Below are 20,175 nucleotides of genomic sequence, written 5' to 3'. Positions count from 1 at the left end.
TTTTAACTCACCTCAGTTTCTCTCACTGACTGTAGATCAGCCATGACCTCTTCCAGCTGTCACATCAGTGTGTTTTTCATCTCTCTCTGTCCCTCTGCTGCCTGAATGATTGGTAGGTCAAGGTCAGAAGAGACTTCAATGAAACAAAATTTGATAGTGAGTTCAATTCATGAAATTAATCCAGTCGGTCAGCCTGGAGTCAATTCTCTGAAACACTTTCATTAATATACAAATTTCCATTGGAACTGGGATGAGTTTTACCCACAATTATAAAAACTGAAAAAGCCAAACAACAATCTAATTGAGACCATCCCTCAAGAGATCTATGCTTCAGAGACTAAATGAAATGTGTTTAATTTGACTTTTGGTTGTTTTTTAGAGAGACAACAGCACCTGAAGTTTCTCCATATCAAACTGCTTTTGCATGAATTCCAGCCTACTGTGAAGATCTCTGCTCTGCATCTCTGACTTCAGTAAAGGAAAGAAAGACATATTTCTTAAGAATCACTTTATGATTCTTTAACTGATTTTGAAATACTTTGCTGTAATACCTTTAGTTTCCTTAGCTCTGATTGGACATCCATGTGGTCCTGACACAAAATCTGTAAGGCACCCGATACTCCTAGTCAAAACAAATAATACCAATAATTCAGACTAATTTCTTGTAAAATGTACTGAAATTCAATAATGTTTCAACTTAATTTGTAATGCTAGACTGTGAAAGTAATATCCCTTTTATTCTTGTCAAACCCAGTTCTCCTGAATTTCTTTAAACTTTCTGTTTCTTACCTCCATTCTTTAATGACACATCAACCCCTGCTGTCTGTAAGCTCTGAGCAGCATTCTGCAGTACTCTGTGCAGGAGGTTGAGCACAGAAAGCGAATGCTCCTGAACCCAGCTAATTCAATCACAAAAATGTCCGCACTCAGAACTTTGTACTCACATCAGCACTGTGTCTGCAATGCACATGTCTTGCACTCGTCTCTATATACAAATGCAAAGAAATATAATATAGCTCTACAACATACTGTGCAATGCTGAAACACAAACATACAACATTACACAGCACAATCAATGTTTCAACCTACTAATACCTGACATTCTTGCAGTCTAGCTCTAAATTTCTGGGTCTCATCCAACATTTCCCTCTGTGTGTGAGCTTCCTCTTTGAGTTTCATTTCAAAGCCATGCACTTTTGTTTTGTACATCTCCATCTGTTCCATTAGCGCAGTAAACAGTCCAACACCTGCAAAATAAAAACAATCTTAAAAAAAAAAGGTTATCCAATAATTACATTTTCTTCGTATCTGTTCAAATTTTTGAATATCCTGGCTACCCTTTTCAGTATAATGACAGAATATGGACTGAAGCTGGCAAGCTACAAAAAACACCACAAAGATTTCATAAATGTGGTCCACCTGACTATATCTGATTCTCGAGTTCAAGTTAAGTCACATTTACTGTATACAACACAGATTGCTCAAAGCAGCTTCACATTAATAAAACAAATTATTTCAAAGCATCAACATTAATCAAACAGGAAAATAGCAGCTAATGTTGTAAAATTCATCAATTGAAATGAATGAATTTAAATCAAGAAATTAATTTAAATCAAGCTGTAAAGCAGCTCTACAGAAGATAACAGTGTCATTATTCAGCTCAAGTCAGTTCACCGATCCCTGGATGTAAACGTGGCTTCTGATTGGCTTGAAATATTTTCTTACCTTTTGGTCTGATTCTTTGTCAGAAACATGCACAGTCTTGACAATCCAGTCACGAAAACTGTCAAACTTTGAAGAAATTTCACATACGTTAGCATAATAGATACCAAAGTAGTCATCTTACCAAGCTGTTGTTGCTGTATTGAACTCACTCACCCTTGACTGTTTGTGTTTGAGCTCTTCTTGAACTCTCTGTTCTCTCTGCTGCGTCTGCTGATGAAGCTGCTTCAGTGTGTCTATCTCTGTCAGCAGAGAAGCCTGTTCCTGCAGCACACATCACACATGAAGAACAGACACATGACACCAGCTTTCACATGCCTGGCCCAGTGGCCTAATGGATAAGGCATCAGCCTCCGGAGCTGGGGATTGTGGGTTCAACTCCCACCTGGGTTGTGGTGTCTAAATAACAACTGTCTGTTTATGAAATTGCGTGAAAATCAGGACTAGGTGTGAGTGAAGTCTAAGATACTCACTTTTTTGAGCGATTCTACCTCACTCTGTCTGGCAAGTAGCTCATTCTGATGCTTCTGGGTGTCTTTCAGCTTTTAAACCAACACCAAACAAAATGAAAAGTTATCTTCTATTGATAAAACATTTTAAATAATAAAAACAGCATCATTAAAACATCTACAGAGCTCAACGGCTGTAGAAAGAGAGAAGGATGCTGGAACCTTGTCCATCATGCTTGTGAGCTTGGCATCTTTGTATCTCACGTCTTGTCTAAGCTTGTCCACCTCCTGTTTCTCTCGAGCAGACACATCTTTCTTCAAACTGCTAACCAATTCTGAATCAAAAATTGAAATAAAACACAAAGTAACTAACTGTGCAGTTCTAACAAGATGGTGCCCTGTGTGCAACAAATATCTTATTGATAATTCCACAACAATATAACAATGCATCTTTGTATTACACAAATTATCAAGAGTTTGGAGGAGGTAAGATTTTTTAAATACTTCTGAAGGAAGTCTCTTGTGCTCACCAAGGCTGAAATTATTTGATCATAAATACAGTAAGACAGTAATATTGTGAAATATTATTTCAATTTAAAATAACTATTTTCAATTTTAATACATTGAAAAATACTGTATATTTACTATTATATTTAATACTGCTCTTTTATACATATAAATGTATATATACAAACCCGATTCCAAAAAAGTTGGGACACTGTACAAATTGTGAATAAAACAATTATTCAGAATACAACATAGATGACATATCAAAAGTTTAAACTGAGAAAATTTATCATTTTAAGAGAAAAATAAGTTGATTTTAAATTTCATGGCATCAACACATCTGAAAAAAGTTGGGACAAGGCCATGTTTACCACTGTGTGGCATCCCCTCTTCTTTTTATAACAGTCTGCAAACGTCTGGGGACTGAGGAGACAAGTTGCTCAGGTTTAGGAATAGGAATGTTGTCCCATTCTTGTCTAATACAGGCTTCTAGTTGCTCAACTGTCTTAGGACTTCTTTGTCGCATCTTCCTCTTTATGATGCTCCAAATGTTTTTTATGGGTGAAAGATCTGGACTGCAGGCTGGCCATTTTAGTACCCAGATCCTTCTTCTACACAGCCATGATGTTGTAATTGATGCAGTATGTGGTCTGGCATTGTCATGTTGGAAAATGCAAGGTCTTCCCGGAAAGAGACAACGTCTGGATGGGAGCATATGTTGTTCTAGAACTTGGATATACCTTTCAGCATCGATGGTGCCTTTCCAGATGTGTAAGCTGCCCATGCCACACGCACTCATGCAACCCCATACCATCAGAGATGCAGGCTTCTGAACTGAGCGCTGATAACAACTTGGGTTGTCCTTGTCCTCTTTAGTCCGGATGACATGGCGTCCCAGTTTTCCAAAAAGAACTTCAAATTTTTATTCATCTGACCACAGAACAGTTTTCCACTTTGCCACAGTCCATTTTAAAAATGAGCCTTGGCCCAGAGAAAACGCCTGCGCTTCTGGATCATGTTTAGAAATGGCTTCTTTTTTTTGACCTATAGAGCTTTTAGCCGGCAACGGCGAATGGCACGGTGGATTGTGTTCACCGACAATGTTTTCTGGAAGTATTCCTGAGCCCATGTTGTGATTTCCATTACAGTAGCATTCCTGTATGTGATGCAGTGCTGTCTAAGGGCCAGAAGATCATGGGCATCCATTATGGTTTTCCGGCCTTGACTCTTACGCACAGAGATTGTTCCAGATTCTCTGAATCTTTGGATGATATTATGCACTGTAGATGATGATAACTTCAAACTCTTTGCAATTTTTCTCTGAGAAACTCATTCTGATATTGCTCCACTATTTTTCACCACAGCATTGGGGGAATTGGTGATCCTTTGCCTATCTTGACTTCTGAGAGACACTGCTTCTCTGAGAGGCTCTTTTTATACCCAATCATGTAGCCAGTTAACCTAATAAGTTGCAATTGGTCCTCCAGCTGTTCCTTATATGTACATATAACTTTTCCGGCCTCTTATTGCTACCTGTCCCAACATTTTTGGAATGTGTAGCTCTCATGAAATCCAAAATGAACCAATATTTGGCATGACATTTCAAAATGTCTCACTTTCAACATTTGATACGTTATCTATAATCTATTCTATTATTATCTATAATCTAAAATATAAGTTTATGAGATTTGTAAATTATTCCATTCCTTTTTACTCACAATTTGTACAGTGTCCCAACTTTTTAGAATCGGGTTTGTAATAATATCATATTACTTCTCATAGCAAATTATCAATATACTGTATCATAATTTTTCTACATTACAGCAATGTGAATAATCTATACAGTATATCACCCCTATATCATCATCCTCATACCTGCAGATGAATTATTTTCATTCTTCACTTTATCCATCTGTTCCAAAAGATTGCTGATCTTCTGATCTCTCTCAGTCACAGCCTGTCCCAGCATCTCTCCAGAACATCTCTGAAGTTCCAGCATCTAGATCCATTAAAGAGACAAAGCAGTTACGGTAATAATTAATTAACATGTGAAAGATCTCCAAAGGATTTTCAGGAGAGAAGAAACAGCTTATCAAATAGTGTAATTGTGTTGCTTTTGAATTAAAACGTAAAATAAATAATGAAACTTTAATTATTACACTACTTTTCCATTGTTTTTCTACAGTATGTGAACATGTGCTTGACGCACATGACAAAGTATTGAAAAAAACAGCATTCAGGTTAAAATAGATAAAGGTCAACTTTTAAAAAATATGTCTCTATACCGTGCTTTTTTTTCTCATTTCACTGCTCGCATCTAGCATTTTTCAAAGCAAAAACACATTCTGCATGAACAGCCCCTAAGACTTCAGCCTGTAGCACTCTAGATTGTGAGTCCAAGTCCCACCTGAGCCATTGCAGTATGTAAAAGAAATGTTCTATTTCTTTTTTGAGATGGAGACAACACATTATGGCTCCTCATCAAAGATTTACCATATGTAAATTTATACTGTAATGCAACATGAACTAATGCTGTAAAAAAAAAACTGTGCCTTATCTGGGTTGTATCATGAAATCAAACAAGCAGCTTTTATATTTGTGTATGACAATGAATCTGCTGCTAGCATTTGGTTTCAGAAGGCCTCTTCATACACCCCTTCAAGATAGGGATGACCAAGGTAGGACCTGAAGCCACAATTTCCAGCTCCTGAGGCAGTTGCCTTATCCATCACAGTCACAAAACTGTAAATAATGTAAAATGTAAAGTAACATAGGAGACTGTGTAATACCACACCTGCTGCTTTAGCTGTTGTATCTGATCTTTCTTCTCTTTGATGTCACTCTCCAGGCAGCAAAGTCTGTATGTGACATCTGGATCACCCTGCTTCTTCTGAGACAGCTGGAGCCTGAGAGCTGACACTTCCTCCTTCAGGGCCATGATCGCATCATCCTTCCTTTGGGACTCATCCTCAAAGCACACAGACACACGAACGTGTCCATCTCCTAGCCGATGCAACCTCTGCTCCTTTTGGCTCTGCAAGATGGCATAACAATAGAATGAATGGTTCAGCCAAGAGAGACTTGGGTGTTTTTTAATAGGATGTTGGACTCACCTTCTCCATTGGGAAGACATGAATGCTTTAAGAATTGTTAGGTTGAGTCTTACTTATAGGATAACATGGTCTGCCTGTGTTACCACTCCAGCTTCCTGCACCAAAAAAAAACACACAAAAAGCAGTCCAAAATCACTTTCCCATCAATTTGGCACAGTGTTATTTTAGTATTATCTATATATTGTACAATTATAGCTTTTATTAATATTTTGAATGAGCTTTTATTTTTATATTAATTTTTTTTTACTTTTGTTATGTGTCATTTGTATTATTTTTTCATATCAAAATTTGGGGGGGTTGTTTCAGTTTTTAGTTTTTTTTTTTTTTTTTTTTTTTAGTTTTTATTTATTGGCAGTTAGTCATCTTAGTGCTTCATCCTAAAATTATTCCAGTTACAAAGCAATATTTCTAATTTCTTGTATTTATATTTTGCTTTATTTCAGCTTTATTTCCATTAATGAAAGAAATCATTTAAAAAGTTTTAGTTAAAGATAATAACCCTGCTTTGGAAAGTCTCTAAATAAATGGGGGGGAAATTGCCATTTTCTTTCTACTTGGAATAATAAAAAGGTAATAATGAGGTAAAATGAAATTTTAACTGACAAAAAAAAAAAATTGTGTGCTGAAAAAGACTTTACCTGGTCTGCTAGATTGGGTTTTTCGATCAGGTGCATTTGGACCCCGTTTAGACCCAGCACTCATGGGGCGAGGTCTGGTGGGAGGATGGGGAGAAACAAGTGGTCCGAGCTCGTACCCAGACCTGGGGAACAGGAGAATGGGCAGCCAGAAGAGGAAACTGTTTGGGAGTGAGACAAAACTTTTTGTATCATTTATATAAAGATTAGATTGACATTCATGATCATTTTATGTATTATAGATGATAATATTGTATAATTTCATAAAAACTTGAATCTGTACATTGCATGTCTCATTTATGATATTTTCTGTCTTTGAACTTAAATCAATAATAAAAAAAAATGCTACTGAAAAAAATATAAATGAAGGGACACAATATCATTTATCTTTTCAAACACAAATTTTACTGATTTCTCGATGTCAATGCAGAGCTCATAGGTTGATCCTCCATAGCCAAAATGAAGCTGGTCTCCTGGAGAGAGACGCACAGTGGCATTGTGTATCCGGCAGTCATTGACGTAGGTCCCGTGGGCAGAGTTTAAGTCATGGATAACATAGCAGCCGTCTGCTTCACACCAGTCAACAGTGGCATGACATTCATCCACCCCACTATTCTGAGTAGATGAGATGAGAAACACTGGTGTGAATGTCCTCTCAGTGACAAGTACGTATGTCATACTCAATATAGTATCATCTCATCATGATGAATAATTAAAAGTTCAATCAATAACCATGTGAACACACATAACAAATTCACACATCCAAAATAAATTTGTACTATTACTAATACCTGTAGACAGAGGTCAGAGTCTTTGTGCCTTCCTATAGTGGTGCTTTTAGGCTGGAGTTTAAATACCCAGTTTAAAGTTTTGAGGTAACCCCTCATTTCAACCTGCTGAAGAAATAGAAATTGTTATCTGGTACATAATATATATAGCGTTGAATGTATGTACACTGACGCGTTCTGTTAAATTGGCATTCATGTCTCCATATTCGTGTCTTTTTGTTTTACTTGCAAGAAATATAATGCACAGGCATTTTTATTAATTGCGTTAATTGTCTTGACAACTCACCAGTATGAGTTTTCATATGTCCAAACTGTGTACAAAGGCATGTTTTGGTCTAAATAGGTTGTGTACGAGTGTCATGGTAACGTCAAGGCCGTGAAGCACCGCCGTGGAGCACCACCTTCAACCCAGCATGCAGTCCGTTCAGTCTGGGTGAACAGACGCAAATCTTCCGCCTTGGAAACTTGGGCACAGGGCGCGTTGTCAAAATAAATGAAAAATAAAATAAAGAGAGCACTTATTCTTATTGACTTTTTTTTTTTTTTTTGGAGAGGAATTTCTAAGTAATTTTCTGTTGTCCGAAAGCCAGTGTATTTTGGTGGTGCGAGTTAACAGTTTTATGTGTGAAGTGTAAGTGTATAATGATGACACTTAGCTACTACAAACTTACATCTTATTTAACTATTTTAGACTTTCAGACTAGGCTTTCCTTTGCAAATATTAAAGTTTGTCTTTACTGTCTAGTTGTGAAACTGCAATCCACTACACTAGCCTACAACCTAACTAATAATCTAGTAATCTACAATAGATAGGCCTATAATTGGGGAAATATCTAGATTATGCCAATGGTAATACAAACACCACCATGACAAAAAGAAGGGGAAAATAATGCTTTTTAATGTTCTTCTTCTTCTTCTTTTAGGCCAAGAGCAGACAAAATGGCTGTTGATTATTGATTACACATTTATTTTGTTGTTGTTGATTTTGAAATAACCACAACTTCCACACTTTAATAAGAGGTCATCACCTGAAAAAGAAGAGGCCAGTTTAAATATCTGAGTATGTCTTAAATTTGTCAACAGGAAATGTGGAATATCACAGTCACAGGGTTGCACCACCAGTCAGACCTAGTGCAGGTAGCGTAGTCCACAACAGGGAGCAAAGCCTGCTGCAGGATATCATCAGTGGGACCATTGGCTGAGGAGAGAGAAAGACAAAAGATACTTCTTTGAGTAGTACTACTTTTGATACTACTATTTTTTTTTTTTTTTAATTGCAAGTAATACAAAGAATTAAACAATTTGTAAGTAGAATGACCAAAATATTTTCTTGTAAAATGTACTACAATAAACTTAAAAAATATATAATCATCATTTTTTACAGTGTAATATACACAATACCTGCCATGGCCAGCTGTTAGGTTTAACATCAGTTCCACCCACCACCCTTGAGACGACAGGTTTATAGGTGGGCTGCCCACAACCGTAGGCTGTTTCAAGACAACACACATGCACACACAATTATAAATTACATGTATGCTCAGGTTCATTTGCTGCAATGCATATCTATGTGAAATGTGAAAGATATCCCTGCTAATTCCACTGCTAAAGTACAAGAGAATTGTTGAACTCTTTTTAGAGTTTGAAGTAGACAAATGTTCGTCTTACCGCCAGCAATGAACAGAGCCAAGATCACAAATTTCATGATGCCTGATTGCAGTGGTTACAGGCAAACACCCAACATTTATATAACTAACCTGGACATGGACAGCAACACAGACCAGTTACATATCCTGCAGCAAAGCATTGATAGCATTTCCAGTATCATTTAGCCTTGTAGATAAACATCCCAAAGTATTAGTTATCTTAGAGTTTTAATATATACAGCCTGTGAAATGCACAGATGACATGCTGATATGAAGAGTAAGCTCTTGCCAAAGCCAGATGGTATATTTGATGTTTGTTTTTTTGGTTTTTTGAGGTTTAAGGATTTAAGTATTAATATGGTTTTGAGAAAAACACTAAGAACGTAAAGTGTCATGTTTTATTTACCATAAGTATACATGAAAATTAAAGGGGAAAAATTAAAAAAATATATAAAAAAGATGATTCTACAGTCAAATTAAATGTGAGAACAAACCTTCAACTTATTAATCAACAGCAAAAAATATTTTTATTAGATTCTACCCTGTGAAATATTAAGGTCAAGGTGCACCAGAGGGTTACTTTTTCTGACTAGTTTTTCTCTAAAGCAATCATCCGTTCCAAAAAAAAAACAAATTAAGAGTGAATTGGCTTGTACATAAACATGAAGTCTGTGCTCTTGGCTGTTCTGGTTGTTGGAGGTAAGAAGTCTTTAAGACTGATAATAAAATCAAAAGAAAAATTTTTATTAACATAAAAAACAATAACAATTAAAAAACAATAAAAAAAATTCAAAAGAAAAAGAAAAAAAATATAAAAAAGTTAATAAAGAAAAAGGAAAAATCTCTGACCAGAGTGTTAAATGCAGCCTGTGAAATGCACAGATGACATGCTTGCACAATAACAACTTGCACAAAGCCATGCTGAAAAACAACCATATATTTCATAACATCTGTTCTGAGTTTTGTGAGGGGATATTAGCTATTATGAATTTGACTATATATATATATATATATATATATATATATATATATATATATATATATATATATATATATATATATATATATATATATATATATACATAATGACTTTGGAGAAACTGTGTGTGTGTTTTTCAATAACAAACCAAATCAAAAAACACAACAAATGAACAAAATTATCCAAAGTTTTGGTGCAAATAAAAATGGAGAAACTATATAAAAGATTGAATTTTTTTTAATGAAATGAAATGTGAGAACACAACAAATGTTAAAGAACAGGGGAAAAAATACTTTTAAATGATTAGATTATATCCTGTGAATTATCAAAGTCAAAGTGTACCCAAAGAAGCACCAAGGGGGGTCATTTTATTTGTTTTTCCTGAAGCAGTCAAGGACATTCATTCCAAACGATTGTTTACTGTGGTCACACATTACACTGAAAGTGAATTCTCCAGTATATAAAGCCCAGCAGAAAGGGCAAACATTGAAGATACAACCATGATGAAGTTTGTGGTCCTGGCTGTTCTTTTTGTTGGAGGTAAGACTGATAATATACTGTAGTACTGACTATTTTTTAAAGTCTGGAAATGACATGCAGGAGAAGTAGCATCTTATTTAGCATTTTTAAACAATTCTATTACTTTTAAAATGCCTAGTAATAATGATTGCTATTAAAACAACTATAATGTGTTATGTTTCACCTCAGCTTATGGATGTGGGCTGCCCACCTACCCTCCTGTTATAACGAGGGTTGTGGGGGGTGTGGATGTCCGTCCACACAGCTGGCCCTGGCAGGTAGGCCTTCATGCACATTCCATTATTTAAATGACATTTTTTTCTGCTTGTTTTTGTTTTGTTTTTTATTAAAACATACTGTCCTGTTAATCTTAATTTCTGTCATTGTTCAAAATCATTTTCCATTTGTGCAGAATTAGCTGTTTACCCTGTAATTCCTGAGACATGAACATAAAAAATATTGAGAAATCAATGAGATCTTTATAACAGTATTAAAATGATTAGATATAATTATATAATTATTACAGTAATATCATACTACTTACATAAAATACATATAAATATCAGTTGTATATTGTCTATTATTTGGGCCACTTATTTGCTAAAAAATACATTTATGAATGAATTTATATTTGATGACTTATAAACAAAAAGGACATAAGGAAAACAACTGACCCCAGTTCTGTTCTTCACCTAGATTTCCCTCCAGTACAAAAGTGGCAGCAGCTGGTACCACACTTGTGGTGGAAGCCTTATTTCTGATCAGTGGGTTCTGACTGCTGCTCACTGCATCAGGTTAGTCTGAGGAATAGGCTGAGGATCTTAAACGCGGGCTATAGTTAGAAATAAAAATTAAATACACCATATTTAGTACTATGGTCTACAACAAAGTACTATGTTATAATTTACCATTTGATAGCATTTTTGAGTGTTTCTGAACTGCTTTGTCTTCCTCTCGTGGCCCTTAAGCAGTAGCAGAACTTACAGGGTGTATCTGGGAAAACACAACCTGAAGGAGGAGGAGAACGGATCTGTGGCCATCGCCGCTGGAAAGATCATTGTCCACGAGGGTTGGAATTCCTTCAATATCCGGTATGGAGTCCCAACGACTCCTCACAAACAATAGAAATGCATATCTTGAACACTTGTGTAATGAATCTAATTTTCATGTTGTGTCTGGTCCACAGTAATGATATCGCCCTGATCAAACTGGAGAGTCCTGTCACCCCAAGTTACACTCCTACATGTCTTCCTGCTGATGGGCATGTTCTGCCCCAAAATTAACCATGCTATATCACTATTTTTATGGATGAATACAGTAAGTAGGCTAATGTTGATGGCTCTTTTTTTCCTCTTTTCTTCTCACCTATACCTTTTTTATTGTCAATAGCCAATGGACCCCTTGCTGATATCCTGCAGCAGGCTCTTCTGCCTGTGGTGGATTATGCCACCTGCTCTAAGTCTGACTGGTGGGGCTCTCAGGTCACACAAAACATGGTCTGCGCTGGTGGAGATGGCGTTGTTGCTGGATGTAATGTAAGGAGATATTGATGACTTATGGACTATTGATTTTTCATCACTCATTATTTGTAAGCTTTGATTACAGTTAACTTTAACTGATGTAGCCTACAATAAGGGGCCATTCACACAGAACATGTTTTTATTTATTTATTTATTTTTTTTATTCCACTGCACTTTTTCTCTTGTTTTTCTATGTAAACATGTGCTAGAAAAAAAAAAAAGAAAAAAAAAATGTGTTTTCTTAAATCTGGATACAGCAATGTCAGATGTCAGAGTATTGCAAAAAACAAACTTTTTGATTTTATTTACTAAATTTAAAGGATATTTAAGTCAAAAATCATAACTGAAACAACAGCAACAGATTAACACTGCCCTGTCACAAAACACAGGGCGACTCTGGTGGCCCCCTGAACTGTACTAGAAGCAACGGCGCTTGGGAGGTCCACGGTATTGTGAGCTTTGGTTCAGGACTGAGCTGCAATTATAACAACAATTACTCGTGTGAGCGCCTACACTGACTGGATCAGCAAGGTAAGTGTTTTATATTAGCAAAACACATTGTAATAACATGCAAATTAAGCTTCATTGCATTTTGGACAGTGTTGTCATTATGGAAACTAATAATTAATGATCCCCCCCCCCAAAACCCTTAATCTCTTACAGAACATGGCCAGCTACTGAAGAGCAAACAGAAAATGGGTTTTGTATCATCGACACCTTGAACAATAAAAATATTAAACTGCACATAAAGTTGTGTATGTATTTGCTCTTTACATTAGCCTACTATAATAAATTAATATTATTATTAACACCATGTTTAAAAGCACTTATGACTTATATGATTTAGTACCTTGGTACAAAGTTGTTGGTGGTATTTGGTTGTTAGTGGTGTTCAAAATCATTACATCACATAGCAAAGTAATTTTCAAATCCAAAACCGCCCGTAAAAAACAATTTTATGTGCAAAGACAAACTTTACCAAATCAAGACAATTTTACATGTGTGTGCCAAGACTATCGTTTGTTAGTGTTTTGCATTAAAAAATTTCCCCTAAATTAAAAAATATAAGATTAAGAGTACAAATATAACTTCTTCATTTGTTTGGTATTTGTAAACAAGTGGTTATAATCAGAGGCATTTTGTTGGAACTGACCATATTTATTGCATTTTTTTAATTCATCAATTTGAGTGCAAATGGTCCAAAACAGAAAGAGGGCATGTGGGATAGTTTCATTGTAAGCTGTTATTAAATATACTCTGGCATGCATACATATACATACGATAATACCAATAATAGAAAACTACCAAAAAGTGCCTATTTTCCAAAGTTTGTCATCATGCAAAGGGGACACACAATTAATGTATAATTTAGTCAAAGTCTCAATAAATAAATTTAGTGGTACATTTATACGAATATTATATGGAAATTCTCTTTTTTATGATTAACAGTCACAGCAAACAATGCAGAAACACTATTTTATCACATATTGCCACAAACAGTGCTTTAAATTAAGGACATTTTTAGCACCCTCTACATTTATCTTACCATAAAATATTCTGGAATGGAAGTGGATTTAGAGTCAACCTAATCTGATAAAACAGATCTTTATCTTGGCCTGCTGATACTGGTTCACTGTGCAGCCACAGTGATGTATTTCGGCTCCATGTTCCCAAAGTAGGACTTCTCCCACTCGCTCATGAGGTCAAAATAAAGAGGCCTATCACAGAAGGTGCAGGAGGCCATAGCTGGTCCATTCAGCGGCAGTCCAACCTCCTGCCAGACTTCCAACAGTTTCTCTGTCCAACACAAAATATAATAAAAGAAATTCAGACACAAATCATTACCAGTTTAAAATGCAACCAGTTTCATTTTCTCAAATCCCTATGACAATGGCAGATGTCAGAGTGCTGCAGAAAAGGAAACTGCTGTTCTGTTAAGTGGCACTTGCAGTACAGAAATGAAACTCTTCACCTTTAAAGTGAAAAGAAATAGAGTTTAGCTTATTGCATGACCACTCACCTACAAAGTAGTTCATCATAATGGGATCGTGGAAAGGAGAAGGAGCCAACCGCAACAGCTCTTCCCCGCGAGGCACTGTTGGGTAATTTATGGCCTGCACATAGATTTCCAACCTGAAATATCAGATTTAAGGTGCAAACATTTATACCTGTGCAGACAAAGGATTTCTTTCAAACTACATATATAATATGTATTTTAATATTTAATAACCAGTATTTCACATCTAAAAATATATATATTAATATGATTTTTAATATTTAATAACTAAACTGAACGGTTCACCCTAAATGAAAGTCATCCAAAAGGTCATCATTTATCCATATGAATCAAGCATCACATAAAAGATCAATCCACCCTATAACACAAATTATTTCAACAAAGCATTTTCATTCCATTTACAATAATTAATGTTACTTGCACTAATTACTTTACGTTTACCATAAAATAATTGAATAACTGTGAGGTTTCTGTCCAGGTTTAAATAAAAAAAGCTTAGAAGATCCAAAAAGGTCTCATCAAAACTGCATTATAAAATTCTTGCTTGGAATGAGGACATGAATGAGAGTAAATTCCCATTAAGGACATAATAATTTTAACAAACACTCAACCGATTTTCATTTTTGGGTGAACTATCCCATTAAGGACATAATGGTTTTTGCAAACACTGACCCGAATAGGAATGATGTGGCTAGGGCAGTTGATCACAGGCAGTCCAGCGTCCAGCAGCAGCTGTCTCATGTGTTTGACATTTCTCTGATGGGCTCTGCGCAAAGCTTGGCCTTCTGGGCTCTTTAGCACACGCACCGATTCCAAAGCCCCCGCCAACACCATGGGAGGCAAGGAGGTAGTGAAGATAAAACCGGCGGCGTAGGAGCGCACATTGTCCACCAGGGCAGCAGTGCTGGCTATGTAACCACCCACACAGCCAAATGCCTTACCTACAGATATTCAAACAATATCAGAGAAGTTGAGAGGCAAGAACAAGGGTGAAATTATAGGATAGAATCATGCTGTGATCATGCATGCAATGATTCAATGACAGAATCATTGACTTTATCTGTCTTACCCAGAGTTCCAGAGACAATATCGATCTTGTGCATGACGTTGTCTCTCTCTCCTACACCTGCTCCGTGAGCCCCATACAGTCCGACAGCATGGACCTCATCCACAAAAGTCAGAGCTCCATATTTATGTGCTACATCACATAGCTCTTCAAGAGGGCAAATTGCACCTGAAACAAATTGAGTTATTTTTCATTTAATGATGAAGTATAGAAATGCACTATTATCAGTTGACAATGATTAATTTATTCCACAAGCCAAAGTGTCTGATAAAAAGGTGGTTGCGAAGATAAAGGGAGTAGTATTTGGGTGGATGTGTAATAAAAAAAAATAAAAAAAGGTGACTCACTCCACATAAAAAAAACAACAGCATATATTTGGCTATTGATATGACTGAGTCTTCATTTTGACTAAAATATTTTTTTTTGCATTGTTTAATAAGGAGAAAGTAAGTGCAGTTGTTTTCCCTATTTTTTTACTGCAGAAATGTTTTGCATTTCTGCAAGTTACCTACCATTTATATTTATATATATATATATATATATATATATTATATATATATATATATATATATATATATATATATATATATATATATATATATATATATATAAAGGTAGGTGCTTCATTTTACATGTGTGCATTTGCACAATATCAGTTCATTTATTCCCTAGGAATTAAACGCATGACCATGGCGTTGCTATTGCCAAGCTCTACTTTACAATATTAAGAAACAAACTTTTTTGAGTCAGTTATGTGATAGCTTCTTCTACTTACCATCCATTGAATGAACAGTCTCAAAAGCCACGATTTTGGGTGTGAGTGGATCTGAGCGGCTGAGCAGCTCTTCCAGATGACTGGCATCATTGTGTCGGAAAATGAAGCGTTTGGCCCCACTGTTCCTGATGCCCTGGATCATGGAGGCATGATTACCCATGTCTGAGTAGATCTCACAACCCGCAGTGAGAAGATGTTTTAGAGGAATTTCAGAAAATACATAACCATTCAGTTTGGGGTCAGTGAGTTGTTTTTAGAAATACATTTATTAAACAAGGATGCATTAAATTGGTCAAAAGTGACAAGACATTTACAATGTTACAAAACAATTCAGATAAATGCTGTTTTTTCTTTGTATACATTAAAGAATCTTGAAAAAATTTCAGGCAGTTTCAACTTTATCAATATTAAATTCTTAAATTCTTAAACATTTATTTTAATAATATTTTATTATTTTTTATTGTATTTTTGATCAAATAATTATTTCAAAACCATTAAAAATTGTACCAACCCCAGACTTTTGAACAGTACTGCACATTGAAAAGAGATCTTTTTTAATTTAATAGCAGTTTAGTTCATAAATTCATTTATTCACACATTCATTAAGCACAGGCAGGTCATAGATTTGTTGGATACCTGGGAGCATTTTAGCCAAAGTAAAGAGAGTGGAATCATTGGCTACAAAGCAGGAAGAAAAGACAAGTGCTCCATCTTTCTGGTGTAGACGGGCCAGTTCACTCTCCAGGGCCACATGATAGTTACTCGTCCCAGAGATATTTCGGGTGCCGCCTGCTCCTGCACCATGCTTCTGCAAAGCCTCTCTAAGAAACGTTAAAAGGTTGTGATTACTCAGTTAGTTTGTTTTAGCAGCTATGTATATCCAAATCAAACAATAAGAAACTTAAAAGCATACTCTTTTATCATATTATGAAATACACATACAGTATTTAACAAGACTTATAAATAGTAACTGTATTTTGCTGCACCTTCATTTGTTCTTCTCTATGTATAACATATGATTGCAAACATTTATTTCACATTGTCTGTTTTATGTACTGACCCTATGGCCTTGACAACACGAGGATGTCGACTCATTCCCAAGTAATCATTACTGCACCATACAGACACCTGGGAGCCCAAGCGTCCAGGGATGGAATAGTCTTCAGCATAAGGGAAAACTTTTGCAAAACGGTTCACCGTCTTAAAGATACGGTAAGTATGGTCATTCTTCTTTTCCACAATCTTCTGAGTGAAGAAGTCATCGTAGTTGAAACTGGGTCTGGCTGGGTTATTTAAAAAGCAGATGGGCAATCATCAGTCAATAAGTGAGAAAGAAAGACAGGAATAAAAGAAGACTGGCACTACTTAAGTGCTGCAGATACAGTGTACAGTAACAAAACAAAACAGTCTCGGGTTAGTTCGATAACCTAGGTTTTACTCAACATCCATTATTCCACATTATGCCATATTATTATTCCATTAGTTCACACAGATATTTCCAAAAAAGAAAAAAAAAAATGTTGGCAGTCCGAGTCAAATAAATAGATTTTCAATACACATACTGTTCACAGTGTACTTAATACTCCAGAAACAGTAGTACACTCTCAGAGAAAAGGTATAAAGGTATAAATGTCACTGGGGCGATACCCTAAGGTACAAAAGCTATAAGTCTTTGTTTCTTATTTACCCCTTAAATAGTACTATAGTAATAACGTAAATGATAGTACCTTAAAAGGTACATATTAGTACTTTAAATGTACATATTAGTATAAGTCTATATATCATATTTATTATCTTTTGAAAGGGTACTGCCCCAGTGACAGTTTGTTATTTGGTATTTTCTGAAAGTGTATGGTTTATACTACTGTAAATCATTAAGAAAAATGCAGTCAAGCTCACTAAAGTTGTCTTCAAGAAGGTGTGTAGGACCAGTGGACTGATGACTTTGCAAGCCACTGAACAGCGAGCTCATCAAACCTAGAGAAAAAGGGCATCAATGTGTCAGAAATTCATCAAACAAACACAAAATTCAGTATTTTTGCTCTGTTTGAATTCACTTTCAGTGTAAAAACAGAGCGAAAATCAAAGTGTTTTGTATTTAATGCCATTGTTTAAGTCATATATTTTCTTTAAAGTACAGCCTACACACTGCCAAACCGTGATAGCTATGAAACCCCAAAACTACAATTTTCCAATTAGATGTTATTTTCTATAGTACACATGCAGCTTTCTGAAGTTTCATCTGTAATGTGACTGTCTGAAGACTGGCTTTTGTTACATCAGCAGTCTGAGTCATCATCTGCTTACTATTCACAGCTGATGAGTGTCTCAAATTGGAGTTAAATGGTGCAAATCTCATAAACAATAAAACACTACAAACCTCTCATAAAAAAGAGCCTCTCAACCAACCAACGCAGATAAAAGAGACTCTTCAGCAGCAAACTAATTATACTGTGGTGGCAAAAAAAAAGAGACAGCTGCTGCAACACATCAGCCAGTCAGCTACATGATACCTGCATCTCAAGCAATATAAACAATATATATACACATATCCACAGTCCATGAATCTATCACACTGAGAGGGATTGTTTTACCAGAGTTATCTTGATTCTCAAGATTGGGCTGGACATCCTCCTGCACTTGTGGACTGGCTTTAACTAGTCCAATCTTAGAGGAAACAAAGGGACAGCTCTGGGACATGGAGATCGCCACCTGAGTGGCTGTGGTTGCCAATTGCCGTTTAAGCTCCTTATGAGGGAGGAGGTCTGAACACAATAAACACATAAATATAAGATGATAATATGAGGTGTTGACTATTGGCTTACAATATTTGGTGTCAATGAGATTTTCATTATAAAAATATGGAATTTTTTAGTCATACTGTAGCCTACCTGGTATAGAAAACCTTATAGTAATATAGTATGGTAAATACAAAAAAAAAAAAAAAACAGTATTACCTTTTTCCTCAGAGGACTGGGTGGCTTTTACAGAGATCTGGCGGACAATGATTGGACATCGGTCAGCCAATCCAAAGTACGCTGCCATATTCCTTAGAGGAGGGCCTGGAGGGGACTTCAAGAATGGGCAGTGATGCAGAAAAGCAGACATGATTTTAACAGCTGTAAACAATGGAAAAGATGGTCAGTGGGGTAAAAATTAGTCTACTCTATGTGAAAAAAAATATACTATTCCATAATATAACAACATTGTCAAGCATATATTTATGAGAAAGATGAGAAGAGAATTATTCATTAGGCTACATAATATCAATAATTAAGTCCTTAAAGAGCCTCTAAAGTGACCCTAATCTAAATTTTGAGCAGCGGGTTTCAGGGCGCGGGGCACCTGGGTGCGGCCGATACCGCGCTTTATCTGGAACCCACAGACACTCGCTTTCCTCAGCACTCCGTTCTCAAAGTTTAAACACTGACGTCACATACATTGATAAAAGCTGGATTATACGTATCGAAAAATATCAACCTTATAAAACGGCTAAACGTAGCCTAAGAAGTATTATTAATGGCCAACAAAAACATTGCGTAGTGAATTTTCGAAAGAGTAAACTGATATTAGGCTACAGTAGCCTAAAGATGAGAATTTTGTTAATATAATAACAACAATAATAACAACAACAAACTATTATAGACCTGTATTGTAATATATTAGCCTATATAATATTTTATTATATAATATATTCGAATATATAATAAACACACACAAACAAACTCCTATATAGCTTATCTTTCAGGTCTAATAGGCTAGTTAATAGTAGCAAGATGTGGTTTTGAGTGGTCTGAGGTTCATTAAATTTCACTAATCAGCATCAAAAAAGGATTAAAAAAAGAAACACTTATATAGTTCTATAAAACGAAAAAGTTTATATAATACACACACACAAACTCCTATATAGGCTAGCTTATCTTTCAGAGGTCTAATAGTTGTGGTTTTCCTATTCAAGTTTTTTTTTTTTTTTTACAAATTTTTTTGATTAATAAACACAAAAAAAAAGATGAAAAAAGAAACACTTCTATATTTCTATAAAACAAAAGAAAAGGTTTGACAAATGACTTTAGCCTTATTTCTGAGACTAATCTTCTGTGTGTTGGATTAGTTTATTTACATAACTGCAATTCCCATTTCCAGAGTGACGTTTTACCTGTACTAGTTTACACATTGTTTAAATGTAAATATTGGGTTAATATTCTTAATAAAAACATCAGCCTACCTGTTGACCTGCACTGAGGACGAACTTCTGAACTTCACCCGACGCTCAAAGGAACAGCGAAGGAATTGACCCCCGTCCGTCACTCCGCTCACACCCTAACAGTGTGAAGTGTGCGTGACAGGGGGACGTAATCTGACCCAAGACAAATTAATGGACATTTCACGCGACTGTTTACTTTGTTTCATTTGGAAGATATCATTTATTGTGTTTGGAA

The 20,175-nt window shown here is 35.7% G+C and overlaps 2 protein-coding genes, 2 long non-coding RNA genes, 1 other non-coding gene and 1 pseudogene across 5 annotated transcripts; 2 read left to right on the top strand and 4 right to left on the bottom strand.

The window, feature by feature from the left end:
* Positions 1-943: 943 nt before the first annotated feature.
* Positions 944-9,039, bottom strand: fhad1 (forkhead-associated (FHA) phosphopeptide binding domain 1). Its single transcript, XM_042762137.1, is given in 12 exon segments — positions 944-985; positions 1,096-1,247; positions 2,394-2,506; positions 4,554-4,677; positions 5,473-5,703; positions 5,792-5,886; positions 6,430-6,527; positions 6,529-6,587; positions 6,835-7,041; positions 7,218-7,322; positions 7,501-8,704; positions 8,883-9,039. Coding segments are annotated over 9 exon segments (1,047 nt in total). The 5' UTR covers positions 7,314-7,322; positions 7,501-8,704; positions 8,883-9,039; the 3' UTR covers positions 944-985; positions 1,096-1,223.
* Positions 2,043-2,115, top strand: trnar-ccg. Its single transcript has one exon. It is a non-coding gene; the product is annotated as a tRNA-Arg (tRNA).
* A 1,195-nt stretch (positions 9,040-10,234) lies between the features above and the next one.
* LOC109061958 lies at positions 10,235-12,427 on the top strand (annotated as a pseudogene).
* LOC109061960 lies at positions 10,546-11,333 on the bottom strand. Its single transcript, XR_006160641.1, has 2 exons — positions 11,033-11,333; positions 10,546-10,794 (listed from the first exon to the last, which is right to left on the bottom strand). It is a non-coding gene; the product is annotated as an uncharacterized LOC109061960 (long non-coding RNA).
* Positions 12,428-13,015: 588 nt separating the features above from the next.
* LOC122145916 lies at positions 13,016-14,007 on the bottom strand. Its single transcript, XR_006160640.1, has 2 exons — positions 13,899-14,007; positions 13,016-13,675 (listed from the first exon to the last, which is right to left on the bottom strand). It is a non-coding gene; the product is annotated as an uncharacterized LOC122145916 (long non-coding RNA).
* Positions 14,008-14,243: 236 nt separating this feature from the next.
* On the bottom strand, positions 14,244-20,105 carry alas2 (aminolevulinate, delta-, synthase 2). The gene is made up of 10 exons (XM_042763028.1): positions 19,962-20,105; positions 18,694-18,855; positions 18,331-18,501; positions 17,636-17,713; positions 16,797-17,019; positions 16,373-16,557; positions 15,737-15,916; positions 14,965-15,129; positions 14,515-14,836; positions 14,244-14,253 (listed from the first exon to the last, which is right to left on the bottom strand). The coding sequence occupies exons 2-10, from the start codon at positions 18,842-18,844 to the stop codon at positions 14,244-14,246; spliced, it is 1,485 nt and encodes a 494-aa protein (XP_042618962.1). The 5' UTR covers positions 18,845-18,855; positions 19,962-20,105.
* Between the last annotated feature and the right edge of the window lie 70 nt (positions 20,106-20,175).

Source organism: Cyprinus carpio, chromosome A8, assembly GCF_018340385.1.
Source record: "Cyprinus carpio isolate SPL01 chromosome A8, ASM1834038v1, whole genome shotgun sequence".
In the NCBI taxonomy this organism is placed as follows: Eukaryota; Metazoa; Chordata; class Actinopteri; order Cypriniformes; family Cyprinidae; genus Cyprinus; species Cyprinus carpio.
This window is presented reverse-complemented; position numbering and strand designations above follow the sequence as displayed.